This window comes from Salvelinus namaycush, chromosome 27 (genome assembly GCF_016432855.1).
Source record: "Salvelinus namaycush isolate Seneca chromosome 27, SaNama_1.0, whole genome shotgun sequence".
Classification (NCBI taxonomy): Eukaryota; Metazoa; Chordata; class Actinopteri; order Salmoniformes; family Salmonidae; genus Salvelinus; species Salvelinus namaycush.
Window position 1 is genome coordinate 12,784,436 of NC_052333.1, and position 12,852 is coordinate 12,797,287.

The 12,852-nt window shown below is 45.9% G+C and overlaps 1 protein-coding gene across 1 annotated transcript in view; it reads right to left on the reverse strand.

Annotated features, from left to right (window-relative positions):
• Nucleotides 1-12,852, reverse strand: part of ripor2 (RHO family interacting cell polarization regulator 2) — a 100,768-nt gene that overhangs the window by 61,603 nt on the left and 26,313 nt on the right. Inside the window, exons 2-6 of the mRNA XM_038965838.1 lie at nt 6,674-6,794; nt 5,215-5,370; nt 4,819-4,897; nt 4,105-4,128; nt 3,769-3,822 (exon numbers count right to left, since the gene is read on the reverse strand). Of these exons, the coding sequence (XP_038821766.1) occupies nt 3,769-3,822; nt 4,105-4,128; nt 4,819-4,897; nt 5,215-5,370; nt 6,674-6,794 (434 nt within the window). The remainder of the gene's footprint in view (nt 1-3,768; nt 3,823-4,104; nt 4,129-4,818; nt 4,898-5,214; nt 5,371-6,673; nt 6,795-12,852) is intronic.

Genomic DNA, 12,852 nt, shown 5'->3' on the forward strand with positions numbered 1-12,852 from the left:
TTGCAGATGTATGTGCATCCTTTCAAGCACACCCTTCTCATTAACCAACATGTTTCAAGCAGACCACCATAGTCCCTGTGCCCAAGAACACAAAGGCAACCTGCCTAAATGACTACAGACTCGTAGCACTCACGTCCGTAGCCATGAAGTGCTTTGAAAGGTTGGTAATGGCTCACATCAACACCATTATCCCAGAAACCCTAGACCCACTCCAATTTGCATACCGCCCAAACAGATCCACAGATGATGCAATCTCTATTACACTCCACACTGCCCTTTCACACCTGGACAAAAGGAACACTTATGTGAGAATGTTATTCATTGACTACAGCTCAGCGTTCAACACCACAGTACCCTCAAAGCTCATCACTAAGCCAAGGAACCCGGGACTAAACACCTCCCTCTACAACTGGTTCCTGGACTTCCTAACGGGCCGCCCCCAGGTGGTGAGGGTAGGTAGCAACACATCTGCCACGCTGATCCTCAACACTGGAGCTCCCCAGGGGTGCGTGCTCAGTCCCCTCCTGTACTCCCTGTTCACCCATGACTGCATGGCCAGGCATGACTACAACACCATCATTAAGTTTGCAGACAACACAACAGTGGTAGGCCTGATCACCGACATCGACGAGACAGCCTATAGGGAGGAAGTCAGAGACCTGGCCGGGTGGTGCCAGAATAACAACCTTTCCCTCAACGTAACCAAGACTAAGGAGATTATTGTGGACTACAGGAAAAGGAGGACCGAGCACGCCCCCATTCTCATCGACGGGGCTGTAGTGGAGCAGGTTGAGAGCTTCAAGTTCCTCAGTGTCCACATCAACAACAAACTAGAATGGTCCAAACACACCAAGACAGTCATGAAGAGGGCACGACAAAGCCTATTCCCCCTCAGGAAACTAAAAAGATTTGGCATGGGACCTGAGATCCTCAAAAGGTTCTACAGCTGCAACATTGAGAGCATCCTGACTGGTTGCATCACTGCCTGGTACGGCAATTCCTCGGCCTCTGACCGCAAGGCACTTCAGAGGGTAGTACGTACGGCCCAGTACATCACTGGGGCTAAGCTGCCTGCTATCCAGGACCTCTACACCAGGCGGTGTCAGAGGAAGGCCCTAAAAATTGTCAAAGACCCCAGCCACCCCAGTCATAGACTGTTCTCTCTACTACCGCATGGCAAGCGGTACCGGAGTGCCAAGTCTAGGACAAAAAGGCTTCTCAACAGTTTTTACCCCCAAGCCATAAGACTCCTGAACAGGTAATCAAATGGCTACTCGGACTATTTGCATTGTGTGTCCCCCCCTCCCCAACCCCTCTTTTTACGCTGCTGCTACTCTCTGTTTATCATATATGCATAGTCACTTTAACTATACATTCATGTACATACTACCTCAATTGGGCCGACCAACCAGTGCTCCTGCACATTGGCTAACCAGGCTATCTGCATTGTGTCCCACCACCCGCCAACCTCTCTTTTACGCTACTGCTTCTCTCTGTTCATCATATATGCATAGTCACTTTAACCATACCTACATGTACATACTACCTCAATCAGCCTGACTAACCGGTGTCTGTATATAGCCTCGCTACTGTATATAGCCTGTCTTTTTACTGTTGTTTTATTTCTTTACCTACCTATTGTTCACCTAATACCTTTTTTGCACTATTGGTTAGAGCCTGGAAGTAAGCATTTCACTGTAAGGTACAATACCTGTTGTATTCAGCACACGTGACAAATAAACTTTGATTTGCGTTATTCACAATTTTTGATGAACGAATATGGTTTTATATGTAAGATGGCTAAGTAGTGAGCAAAAATATTGATTATTATTATTTGTGCCCTGGTCCTATAAGAGCTCTTTGTCACTTCCCACGAGCCGGGTAGTGACAAAAACTCACACTCATTCTTATGTTTAATAAGTGTATCATATGTGTGGCAGGCTTAAAATGATGGCAAAAAACAACATTTGAGAGTGCGCTGACCCTGGTGCTAGAGGGGGTACGCAGCTGGAGGTTGAATGTTTGAAGGGATACGGGACTATAAAAGGTTTGGGAACCACTGCTCCAGAGGATTGCTTCGACCTAGATTCAACACCCACCGCCTCGGATGCTAACAATGCTAAGTAGGTGCCAACACTAACAATGCTAGCTGTGAGGAATAACAAATCAAGTGGGAAACGGTAGCGCTCAGTGCTAACAATGCTAGGTGTAACAACGCTAGCTGTGAGGTATAACAAAACAGAGCAGGTAATGATAGAGCACAACACTAATGCATCACACAGGCAGCACACATCTGTTGAAAGGCCAAAGGAACATTTCATCATCTTAAGTAATGAAAGAAGAGATACTGTAGTTTTTTTTCAAAGGTTGGAAATACACAGAGTTCAAAAACTTGTTGGCGCATGTGTAGTGGGGTCTGTGTGTGTATGTTCAAATGTTTTACATCACAATGATTGGCTCTTCAGAAGCCTCAAATCCAACATCTCCATGTTTCCATGGTTACCTTCGGCACAGGTGCTGGTTTTTGTTTGTGTGTTGTTATTGACTAGTATTCATTCTGCTATGTTCCACTGCAGCTTTGACACACACAGCAGGGCTACCGGAGAGGAACCTTAGAGGAGACATGGCAGGGATGCCACCCAATCTGTCAATAACAGGTACATGGCAGGGTAGAATGCCACCCAATCTGGCAACCGCAGAAGGGATTATAGCCAGGGGGACTTTGAGGTGTCAGGTCGATTAATATTAACAGGACGTGTGTGTGTGTGTTCAAGGCCTTGGCTCTCAGCTAATACATTTGAGACGTCTGAGAGGTCAAGGGGTCAAGCCAGAGTCACACAACACAGACACTCTGACTCAGAGTGTATTGAGAGATAAAAAGAGGCACAAGATGGAGGGAATGTTGGAACATAACTAACGAAATTACAATTAACGAAAATGTAAGTATAATCCAGTATAAACTAATGTATTGAATTTATTACACAAGCAAAACGGCAAAGTCATGTCTTAAGTATAAAACTAACAATAACTCAATAATCCATGCTTTCTGGGAATGCTATAAAGTCCAAAAGCTACGGGCAGAGTTAGTAAGTTGGTGTCAGAAGTATTACAGTGTCAATTTACTTTTATTCTGTCTGTCTGCATATTTCAAGACATGGCATACAAGGGTGCAGTGAGATACCCGATGGTATTCATCTTGAAAAAACGTATACTTAAAAACTGTCAACCAATCCTTGTTGTTAACACAATGGAAAGGTCAAAGCTTTATTATGTAATTGTCTAAGCAACGGACAGAATCAAAATGGTGCCGTTTTATGTCATGTGGCGGAGAGTGATGCGGGCGCTGGAGATGGGGAAGTGAGCAGGTGGGTCTGGATAGGGGTGATGTTGTGGATGTTTGTATGCTTCTGTATGTGTAGAGAAAAGTGTATGGCTCAGCTATGATTGAAGGATCCATAGCAACACTCAAAAACTGCTGTTGCTAGTGCGTGGGAAGGCTGGTTTGAGGTGTTACGTTGTTAACGATACCAGTGTGTGTTGGCGTGTGGGGGTGGCACAAGGGGCAAAGAGAGACAAGGAGAAGGAGTGGAGGGGAGAGGGAGAGAGCAGAGTTTAAACCCTCTCTAAAGCACTTCATGTTCTCTTCATTTTTGCTCCAGGTTTTCAGAAGCACAGACCCAGTTTGAAGCCCCACAGATTGGGCTACAGCAGAATCTATCCAAAGCAGTAAAGTAACACAATATGCTCTGCTATTATGTAAATACCTACCTTGCTCATATGAAACTCCAACCGCCTCATATACCTCTCGATGGTTTTGATTTGCTGCAGACAGAAATAGAACAAGCTAGAGTTACATTGTGTTGTTGACAAGAGAAGATACTGTAAGTAAAATGGTGCATCCACGCCTTTAAGCTGTGACAGTAGTTAAAACAGAGGGTAGATGATCAAACATGTCACACTTTCAACCGAGAGCAGACTCATTTATGGTCATCTAATCCCCCTCTCTCTTTTCCTGGCAGAAAAAATGATTCACACACACATCAAAGATCCATCCTCACTCAGGCAGACTGGTTAGGCCTGGTGCCTTCCACACAACTCACTCACCTTGTCAAGATCGTACAGGACTCCCTGGGGGAAAACACACACAGTAGATAGTGTTACTACTGCACAGCATATGAAGGAGCAGCTCACAACTATGCCATTAATGCAAAGCAGACTGCAGTTGTCTGACAAGAAAAGGAATATGAATTCTTTTAAAACCGCTTCCTCCCATTGACAGAAGCTGTCTTTGGTTAGAAGAGCAGCAATGTGTTTGCTGTCTGACTAGCGTAGTAGCTACTAGCTACAGAACTAGATGAGAGGGAGCTTAATCGCTCAATAGCACATGTGAGATGTCATGGAGAAGAAATAACATCATTAACAAATTGATTATTAGGCCAATTAGAATGAGAAGACGTGTAGCTAGCTACATTAGCAGTGTTACTCAACCCAGTCCACTGGGACCATCAGCCGTTTCACATATTTGATCTAACCCCAACACTGTAGCACACTTGATTCAAATAATCAAGGGCTTGATGATTAGTAGACTAGTTAAATCAGGTGTGCTAGTGTTGGGATAGAGCCAATAAGTGAAATGACAGGTTGGTCCCTGAGAACTGGGTTGAGAAGCACTACACTACAACAAGGGTATAGGGCATAGGGTCTCGGTGTTGATTTAGGACTGAGCCTACACTACAGTGGTGATGATGATGAGCTCACATCCTGTCTCACATCCTGTCTCACATCCTGTCTCACATCCTGTCTCACATCCTCTCTCACCAGTCTGGAGTTCCTCTTCATGTCCTTCATCAGAGAGGTGAGTTTATCCAGCTCAGTCTGGTATACCTCCAGATACTCACTGAGGGAGAGAGAGGACGGGAGACATAGAGAAGGAGGGGGAGAGAGAGGGAGGAGGGAAGAGGAGAGGGAAGGTGGAAGGAGGGATGGAGAAAGAGGGGGAAAGGGAGAAGAGGGAAGGAGAGGGGTGGAGGGAGAGGGAGGAAGAAGAGAGTAGTGGAGAGAGGGGAAGAAGAAAGTTGTAGGGAGGGATGGAGGGGGGAGAGAGAGGCCACAGCTTACAATAAAGCTCTCACATATCACCAGGTTATCATATGGGTCGTGTGTGTGTGCGTGCATGCCGTTTCTGTATGTGCACGTGTGCATGTCTGTACTCACTCCAGGCCTTGTTTGAGGGCCCCGTACACCTCCTCCACCCTCTTGGGCTGGGGCACTCTGGAGCCGCTGCTGGCCTTGTGCCCTGACAGATGGGGCTTCTTGGGCTTGGACGTGGGCTTCTTCTGCACCGCAGAGTTCCCCATGAACGAGTTACACCTGGACACACACAGAATTTGAAGGTTTTCTTTGGGTCCTCAACAGAAATGGTCACAAAGGTGGTCTTTCTGAGGTCAATACAGCAATTTTGACTCCTCAGGCCACAATACATAAGAGTTACGTACTGTAGTTTCTTCTTCATAAAACAGCTCAGAACACACACACCTCACACACCAGAGACAATTTCATCACCTAGTGACAGTCCCCAAGGTAACCCCGCCCCAGTATAGTAGGCGGAGGGATATGAACTGTACTGGGGTCAGGGGCTAGTTCAAGGCAACCCCACCCCAGTGTAGTAGGCGGAGGGATATGAACTGTACTGGGGTCAGGGCTAGTTCAAGGCAACCCCGCCCCAGTATAGTATGCGGAGGGATATGAACTGTACTGGGGTCAGGGGCTAGTTCAAGGCAACCCCACCCCAGTGTAGTAGGCGGAGGGATATGAACTGTACTGGGGTCAGGGGCTAGCCGAAGCAGTCTTATGCTGGAGTGCACTAACTGCTCTGGTGGCGATGTGTGACATGCACATTAGAAATGCTCTTTATAATATTTCCAACCCTGGAGTGATGGAAAGCGGTCTTCTGGTTTTAATTAACTAGTGTATGTAGTGTAGATATTATAGACCCGTATCACTACACTGACAAATATCCACTTCCTTGTATAGAGCAGAATTATGGGGACACAGTGACAGCAGATTTCACTTCTTGCTCGACAAGTCAGATCAGGCCACGTACTGCTGCCTGCCACAAATCTAGGCCAGCATGCAGAATGAGTTGCCATGGGGTCACGCTAGCTAGCTTTATGCTACGTTCAGCCTAGCAGCAGTGCTTTAATAGGCACATACACACGCTCATTATCCGAAGGAGATGACCACACATGACAGTCGTCTATCAGTCGCTTAACGCTCATTCAACTGATTAATGTATAGCAATTACTACATTCCCAGTCAGAGGAGGGTATCTTTCACTGCTTCACTGAAGAAGACTGAGGTCTCAGAGTTTGGTCTATCCACAGGGGGTCCTTGAGAAGACTCTTGAGACCATAGGCTTACTGGTAAAATGCACATGAGAGGGTACTTCAGGGGTACTCCGGGCAGAGCAAAATTCTGTTGGTGGTACAGTAAGCAAAAAAGGTAAGGACCCACTGCTTTATGGAGTAGGATAAAGTTCCGCTTAGGCAATGATCTACGGTCAGTTTAGCATTTTTCCCACTAACAGCTAGGGTTAGAATTGGGTACGGCATATTAATCCTAGATCTGTGCCTAGAAAGCCTTCAGGCCAACTTCCACCTCTCTATTCCCTTACCGCGAGCGTCTTTCCTGTAGCGTGCTGAAGCCGGCGAAGGACTGGCTCCGGATGATCCCATTGGGTCCCCCGGGGGAGTGGGTTCCAGCCGCCATGATCTCTGGGACGCGGGACGACACTCCTGGAGAGAGAGAGGGAGGAAAAGAGAGGGAGATTGAGTTATATGAGCTACAGTAGTGAGCTACAGGAAACTATAACAGAGATAGATATACATGAGCAATACAGGGAAACTGGGATGACAGAGAGAGAGAGAGCTATTAGGAAATAGTATGTTATTAAACTCTACAGTGACGGGATAAGAGAGGGAGACCTGTATGGGCTACACAGTATGCAGGAAACTGTAATAAGCTTGGTATGTTGCAACTCTACAGTGACGGGATGAGAGACAGAAGACTTGTCGATACTGGCTCTGAATGTTGTTAGTCTGCATCTAAGCCTGAAGTCATCATCTATTTACTACACTGCAGATGGTGAACCATTCAACCCTGTGTAGTGTGTTGAGAAAATTGGTAAGGGAAAGGGGGATACCTAGTCAGTTGTACAACTGAATGCATTCAACTGAAATGTGTCTTCCGCATTTAACCTAGCCCCTCTGAATCAGAGAGGTGCGGGGGGCTGCCATAATCGACATCAGTATTGTACTATAATATGTCCTTGATCAGTAAGAAGTCTACTTTCATTGTGCTCCCGACTCCTCCAAGAGTGGCTACTTACACCAAGTATACCAAACATTAAGAACAGCATCCTAATATTGAGTAGCTTTCACCTGGATTCACCTGGTCAGTCTATCTTTTGGAAAGAGCAGGTGTTCTTAATGTTTTGTACACTCAGTGTATTTTCAGTGTTGTTCTTCCTTGCTCGCACATTTCTATTCATCATTGATGGAACATTGTAGGAACCAGGGATAGGCTGGGATTCTACTAGACAATACTGCTGATGTACTCTGGATTCCTTCAAAAGATATCTAGGCTATTTCTATATTTAGCCAACCTGAGCTGTCAGAGACTTGTAACACAGTCGAGAAGACCATTTGACAGAGACATTAAAATGAGCTTCCTAGAAACATGTCTAGAAACAGAAACACAGGAGAGAAGAGTAGACGCACATAGCACACAGATAATTAGTGATGGGGAGAAAAATAGATACGTTACATATCATGATATTATTGTCCTACATAGTATAGGCTACCAGCTAAACTCATATTATGAGATATGAGAATAATGTGAAGTGATTTTACAGTAAAAGGTTGTAATCCTAACCGTCACTAGGGTAGGTTTTCCTTGGGTGAGTTGCGGCACCTCGCCACTCGTGACTCCCTCCAGTCAATGGAAGCGTATAGGGGAGCCTTCAACCTGCAGACCCCAGCAACATGACACCGTGCCTGGTTCCCAGCACTGAGAGACGTGACAGTGACAAAGCCCAGGGCCAGGGGATAGGCCCACACAAAGGCCCTGCACCTTGCCGTGCACGGGCCTGGGGAAAGACTAGATGTTGTTTTGCTGTGGAGGGACAATAGGACAGGTCTGATATGGCCTCAGCTATTTATAGAGCCCATTTCAACACCACTCACTCACTGTGAAGCTGGGTCCTATTAAAAAAGAATGCTGATCTAGGATCAGGTCCCCCTTGTCTATATAATCCTATTCATTATGATCGAAAAGGAAAAAAGTATCCTAGATCAGCATTCCTACTCTGAGACGCTTTGTGAATACAGGCACTGATGTGCAGCAGACTAGAACACTGGTACACAGGTCAATTAGGTCTATGTGCAAAAGAGGCTGGGTATGACCACTCAAATATTCAAAGAAACTATTGTGATTTTAGAATTCTATCTAGTTGGTATTGATGGCACTTTTTTTCAATGATTTGATGTCTTACAAGAACCCAAACTGTTTGACCAGAGACTGACCCACTGTAGACAACACCAGGAGAGATGTTGAGATAAGGAAAAACACAGTTTGTCTATTTGAAGGTACAAATGAGGGTCTAAAGTGAGAATCGATAGGAGCTGGAGCTAGAGATTATGGACTGAATCTTTGCAATTCCCTTTAGTCCTCCATTTCCACACAACACTGGAAAATGGCTAAAAACACATCATCATATCATTTGCTAGCTTGATGGTAAATAGCGTGCTATTCACTGTGGCTCACTCTGCTTTCTGAAAGCCTTGCTCTTGAAGAGACAACAGCTGAGAGGAGGCTGGGAGAATTGACAAAACCTTCATCATGTTTAGAGTTCTGACTGAGCTTTTCTAAAAGCCTTGTACAAGTCATGCTTTTCAACACACTTGAAAAGTCTAGAAAATCCTGCTGAGATTGGCGGAGATTCAGGCCGGAACAAAAATGAAAAGATTGGTTTCAGCTTCAATTTGTTGGATCTTCTCAACATTGGAATCCCTTCCTTTGATACCACTTCCATCCAACTCCACATCTTGCCAAATGGCAAAGTCAAGAATGAGACAACAGAGCCTCCGGCCAACTCAAGAGGCAGGAATATACAGCGTGGTAAGCATGTTAGGGTACTCTAAGGACTGCCAACATTGAGAACTGGAGGGCAGAACTGTCAGAAGTATCTTATCAAGCCAAATACTTCTATAACTCGGTCATAACATCCTGAATACATTAACTCTTCTATTCTACAGATGCTCTATTCTCTATTTTCCATCTACAGGTTTAAAACTAATATGAGAGAGAAACTAGAGAGAAATACACCACCACCCACTGACTAAATCAACTAGCATCTTTTCAGTTCAGTTTTAACATCAACCTGGAGAGAGAATCTGGAATGAACGGTATGCCAGTCATCCATCCACATTCATGTCAAGGCACGTCTTTCACATCCAGTAAACATCACTACTCGCCTCAAAAACAAACTACAGTCGTGGCCAAAAGTTTTGAGAATGACACAAATATTAATTTTCACAAAGTCTGCTGCCTCAGTTTGTATGATGGCAATTTGCATATACTCCAGAATGTTATTAAGAGTGATCAGATGAATTGCAATTAATTGCAAAGTCCCTCTTTGTCATGCAAATGTTCTGAATCCCCCAAAAACATTTCCACTGCATTTTAGCCCTGCCACAAAAGGACCAGCTGATATCATGTCAGTGATTCTCTCGTTAACACAGGTGTGAGTGTTGACGAGGACAAGGCTGGAGATCACTCTGTCATGCTGATTGAGTTCGAATAACCACCCAAAGCTTCAAAAAGGAGGGTGGTGCTTGGAATCATTGTTCTTCCTCTGTCAACCATGGATACCTGCAAGGAAACACGTGCCATCATCATTGCTTTGCACAAAAAGGGCTTCACAGGCAAGGATATTGCTGCCAGTAAGATTGCACCTAAATCAACCATTTATTGGATCATCAAGAATTTCAAGGAGAGCGGTTCAATTGTTGTGAAGAAGGCTTCAGGGCGCCCAAGAAAGTCCAGCAAGCGCCAGGACCGTCTCCTAAAGTTGATTCAGCTGCGGGATTGGGGCACCACCAGTACAGAGCTTGCTCAGGAATGGCAGCAGGCAGGTGTGAGTGCATCTGCATGCACAGTGAGGCGAAGACCTTTGGAGGATGGCCTGGTGTCAAGAAGGGCAGCAAAGAAGCCACTTCTCTCCAGGAAAAACATCAGGGACAGACTGATATTCTGCAAAAGTACAGGGATTGGACTGCTGAGGACTGGGGTAAAGTCATTTTCTCTGATGAACCCTCTTTCCGATTGTTTGGGGCTTCCGGAAAAAAGCTTGTCCGGAGAAGACAAGGTGAGCACTACCATCAGTCCTGTGTCATGCCAACAGTAAAGCATCCTGAGACCGTTCATGTGTGGGGTTGCTTCTCAGCCAAGGGAGTGGGCTCACTCACAATTTTGCCGAAGAACATAGCCATGAAAAAAGAATGGTACCAACACATCCTCCGAGAGCAACTTCTCCCAACCATCCAGGAACAGTTTGGTGACGAGCAAAGCCTTTTCCAGCATGATGGAGCACCTTGCCATAAGGCAAAAGTGATAACTAAGTGGCTCGGGGAACAAAACATCAATATTTTGGGTCCATGGCCAGGAAACTCCCCAGACCTTAATCCCATTGAGAACTTGTGGTCAATCCTCAAGTGCCAGGTGTACAAACAAAACCCCACAAATTCTGACAAACTCCAAGCATTGATTATGCAAGAATGGGCTGTCATCAGTCAGGATGTGGCCCAGAAGTTAATTGACAGCATGCCAGGGCGGATTGCAGAGGTCTTGAAAAAGAAGTGTCAACACTGCAAATATTGACTCTGCATCAACTTCATGTAATTGTCAATAAAAGCCTTTGACACTTATGAAATGCTTGTAATTATCCTTCAGTATTCCATAGTAACATCTAAAGACACTGAAGCAGCAAACTTTGTGGAAATTAATATTTGTGTCATTCTCAAAACTTTTGGCCACGACTGTACACAACAAACGATGAGTTTCAGGTCAGGCGAAATGTAGACTAATCAAAAAAACATCCCCTCACAGCAGGAAGATAAACATTCATTAGCTCAACCAGTGAGTCAACCCCTTCTCTCTCTCACAGCCCAACGTCACCCCTCTGTCCCATCTTCCCTCCAATAGAGAGCCTTTCATACAATACAACACAGCGCTTCCTGAATCCTGATGCATTCTGGGACAGAGGCAGGGTGTCCCGGCTCAATGAGACTGCCAGTCAGTCAGACTATTGAAGCCTTCTCAGTCGCGCAACCCTGCATTCCCCCTGAGGAGGGGGACGTCAATGGGTTACAGGGGGGACGTCAAGGGGGGACAGGGGCCTCTCAGGCCGCACAAGCCTGATCAGTATGCTAACCAGCAGCCTGGCACAAATCCCAAGAGGACCATGCAACGGGAGGGGGTGCAGCAATGGGCTGATGCAATGAGTCAAGGAGGGCAGCACTAGGGGGCGTGAGCGAGGAGAGGGAAGAGGGAATGGGGGGTTGCTGGGGAAATTGGTAATTATCTTCCAGCAAGGTCTGTGTTTGATTCGTCAACCCTCCAGATCGAGGTGGATGGGTTAGGGAGGTGTGGATGTGTGTGTGTGTGTGTGTGTGTGTGTGTGTGTGTGTGTGTGTGTGTGTGTGTGTGTGTGTGTGTGTGTGTGTGTGTGTGTGTGTTGTTAGAAGACCTGAGTATAGAGGGGTGAAGGTGCTGGAAGAGGGGGAGAGATCCTCCAGCAGGACCCGGTGAGCCCAGGGCTAAGAACCACAGGCCAGGGTAATCGTCCAACAGCACCCGTGGGCCCAGGGCTGGCATCCTGAGAACCAGACACATCCCACACACAAACAACCCTCTCCCCTCCCTCTCTCCAAACTCAGTCACCCATTCTGACTAAAACAAAATCAGAACATCGTTCTCACCCATACCCCCTCTGAAGCACTAACACACAAAAACAGACTCACTCGTTCACACAGTCCTCTTCCTTTTTAAGTCTAACCACAGCTCTCTCCTGAACAAATGGGTCCTCTTCACTCGGCCTCGCACAAAACGCACACTCAGTCATTAAAGCAGCCCCTCTTCATACCTTTGTCTCCCTTCCACAACCCATTAGGTAGGACTACAACCCTCCTGACTGCCAACGAGGCCGATCAGGGACACTGAAGCTATGTTTTGACCCTAAGTAATGTCCATTACCAGGCTCTCCCCAGCCAGTAAGCAATACCCACTATGACCTCAGCCATCTTCCATGGTCACCCAGCCAACCAGGGTGCATTAGCTCACGGTCGATGTGAACCACATACAGACGAGTGGTGACCAAAGTCTCTCCCATGGTACAGCCCTGTAGGAAATGGCTAGTCAGGATAGTTTCGGGGATTATTATATGGATGGAAAAAAAGTGTTTTAATTCGCTGGCTTCCTGTGTCCTATTGACAGGTTGACCAATAAATGAGGCCCAAACTCCCATCCTATCCAATGTCATAAAATATAATTTATTTGCGCCTAGTATGCAAATATTTGAAAGGACACAAACACGCACACAAACAGCTCTTCAGCATACACCACTTGGCAGTCTCCAAATAAAACCTTTGAGAAATGGAACCTTGTACATCCAGTACCTGAACGTTTCAGAAGTGTTCTATTCATAGCTGGCTGCTATCTTTATCACCACAACATCAGAAAGTATCCGACACAGGGACAGACAGAGAATGGGAGAGCATGTAAATCCAAGGCTCT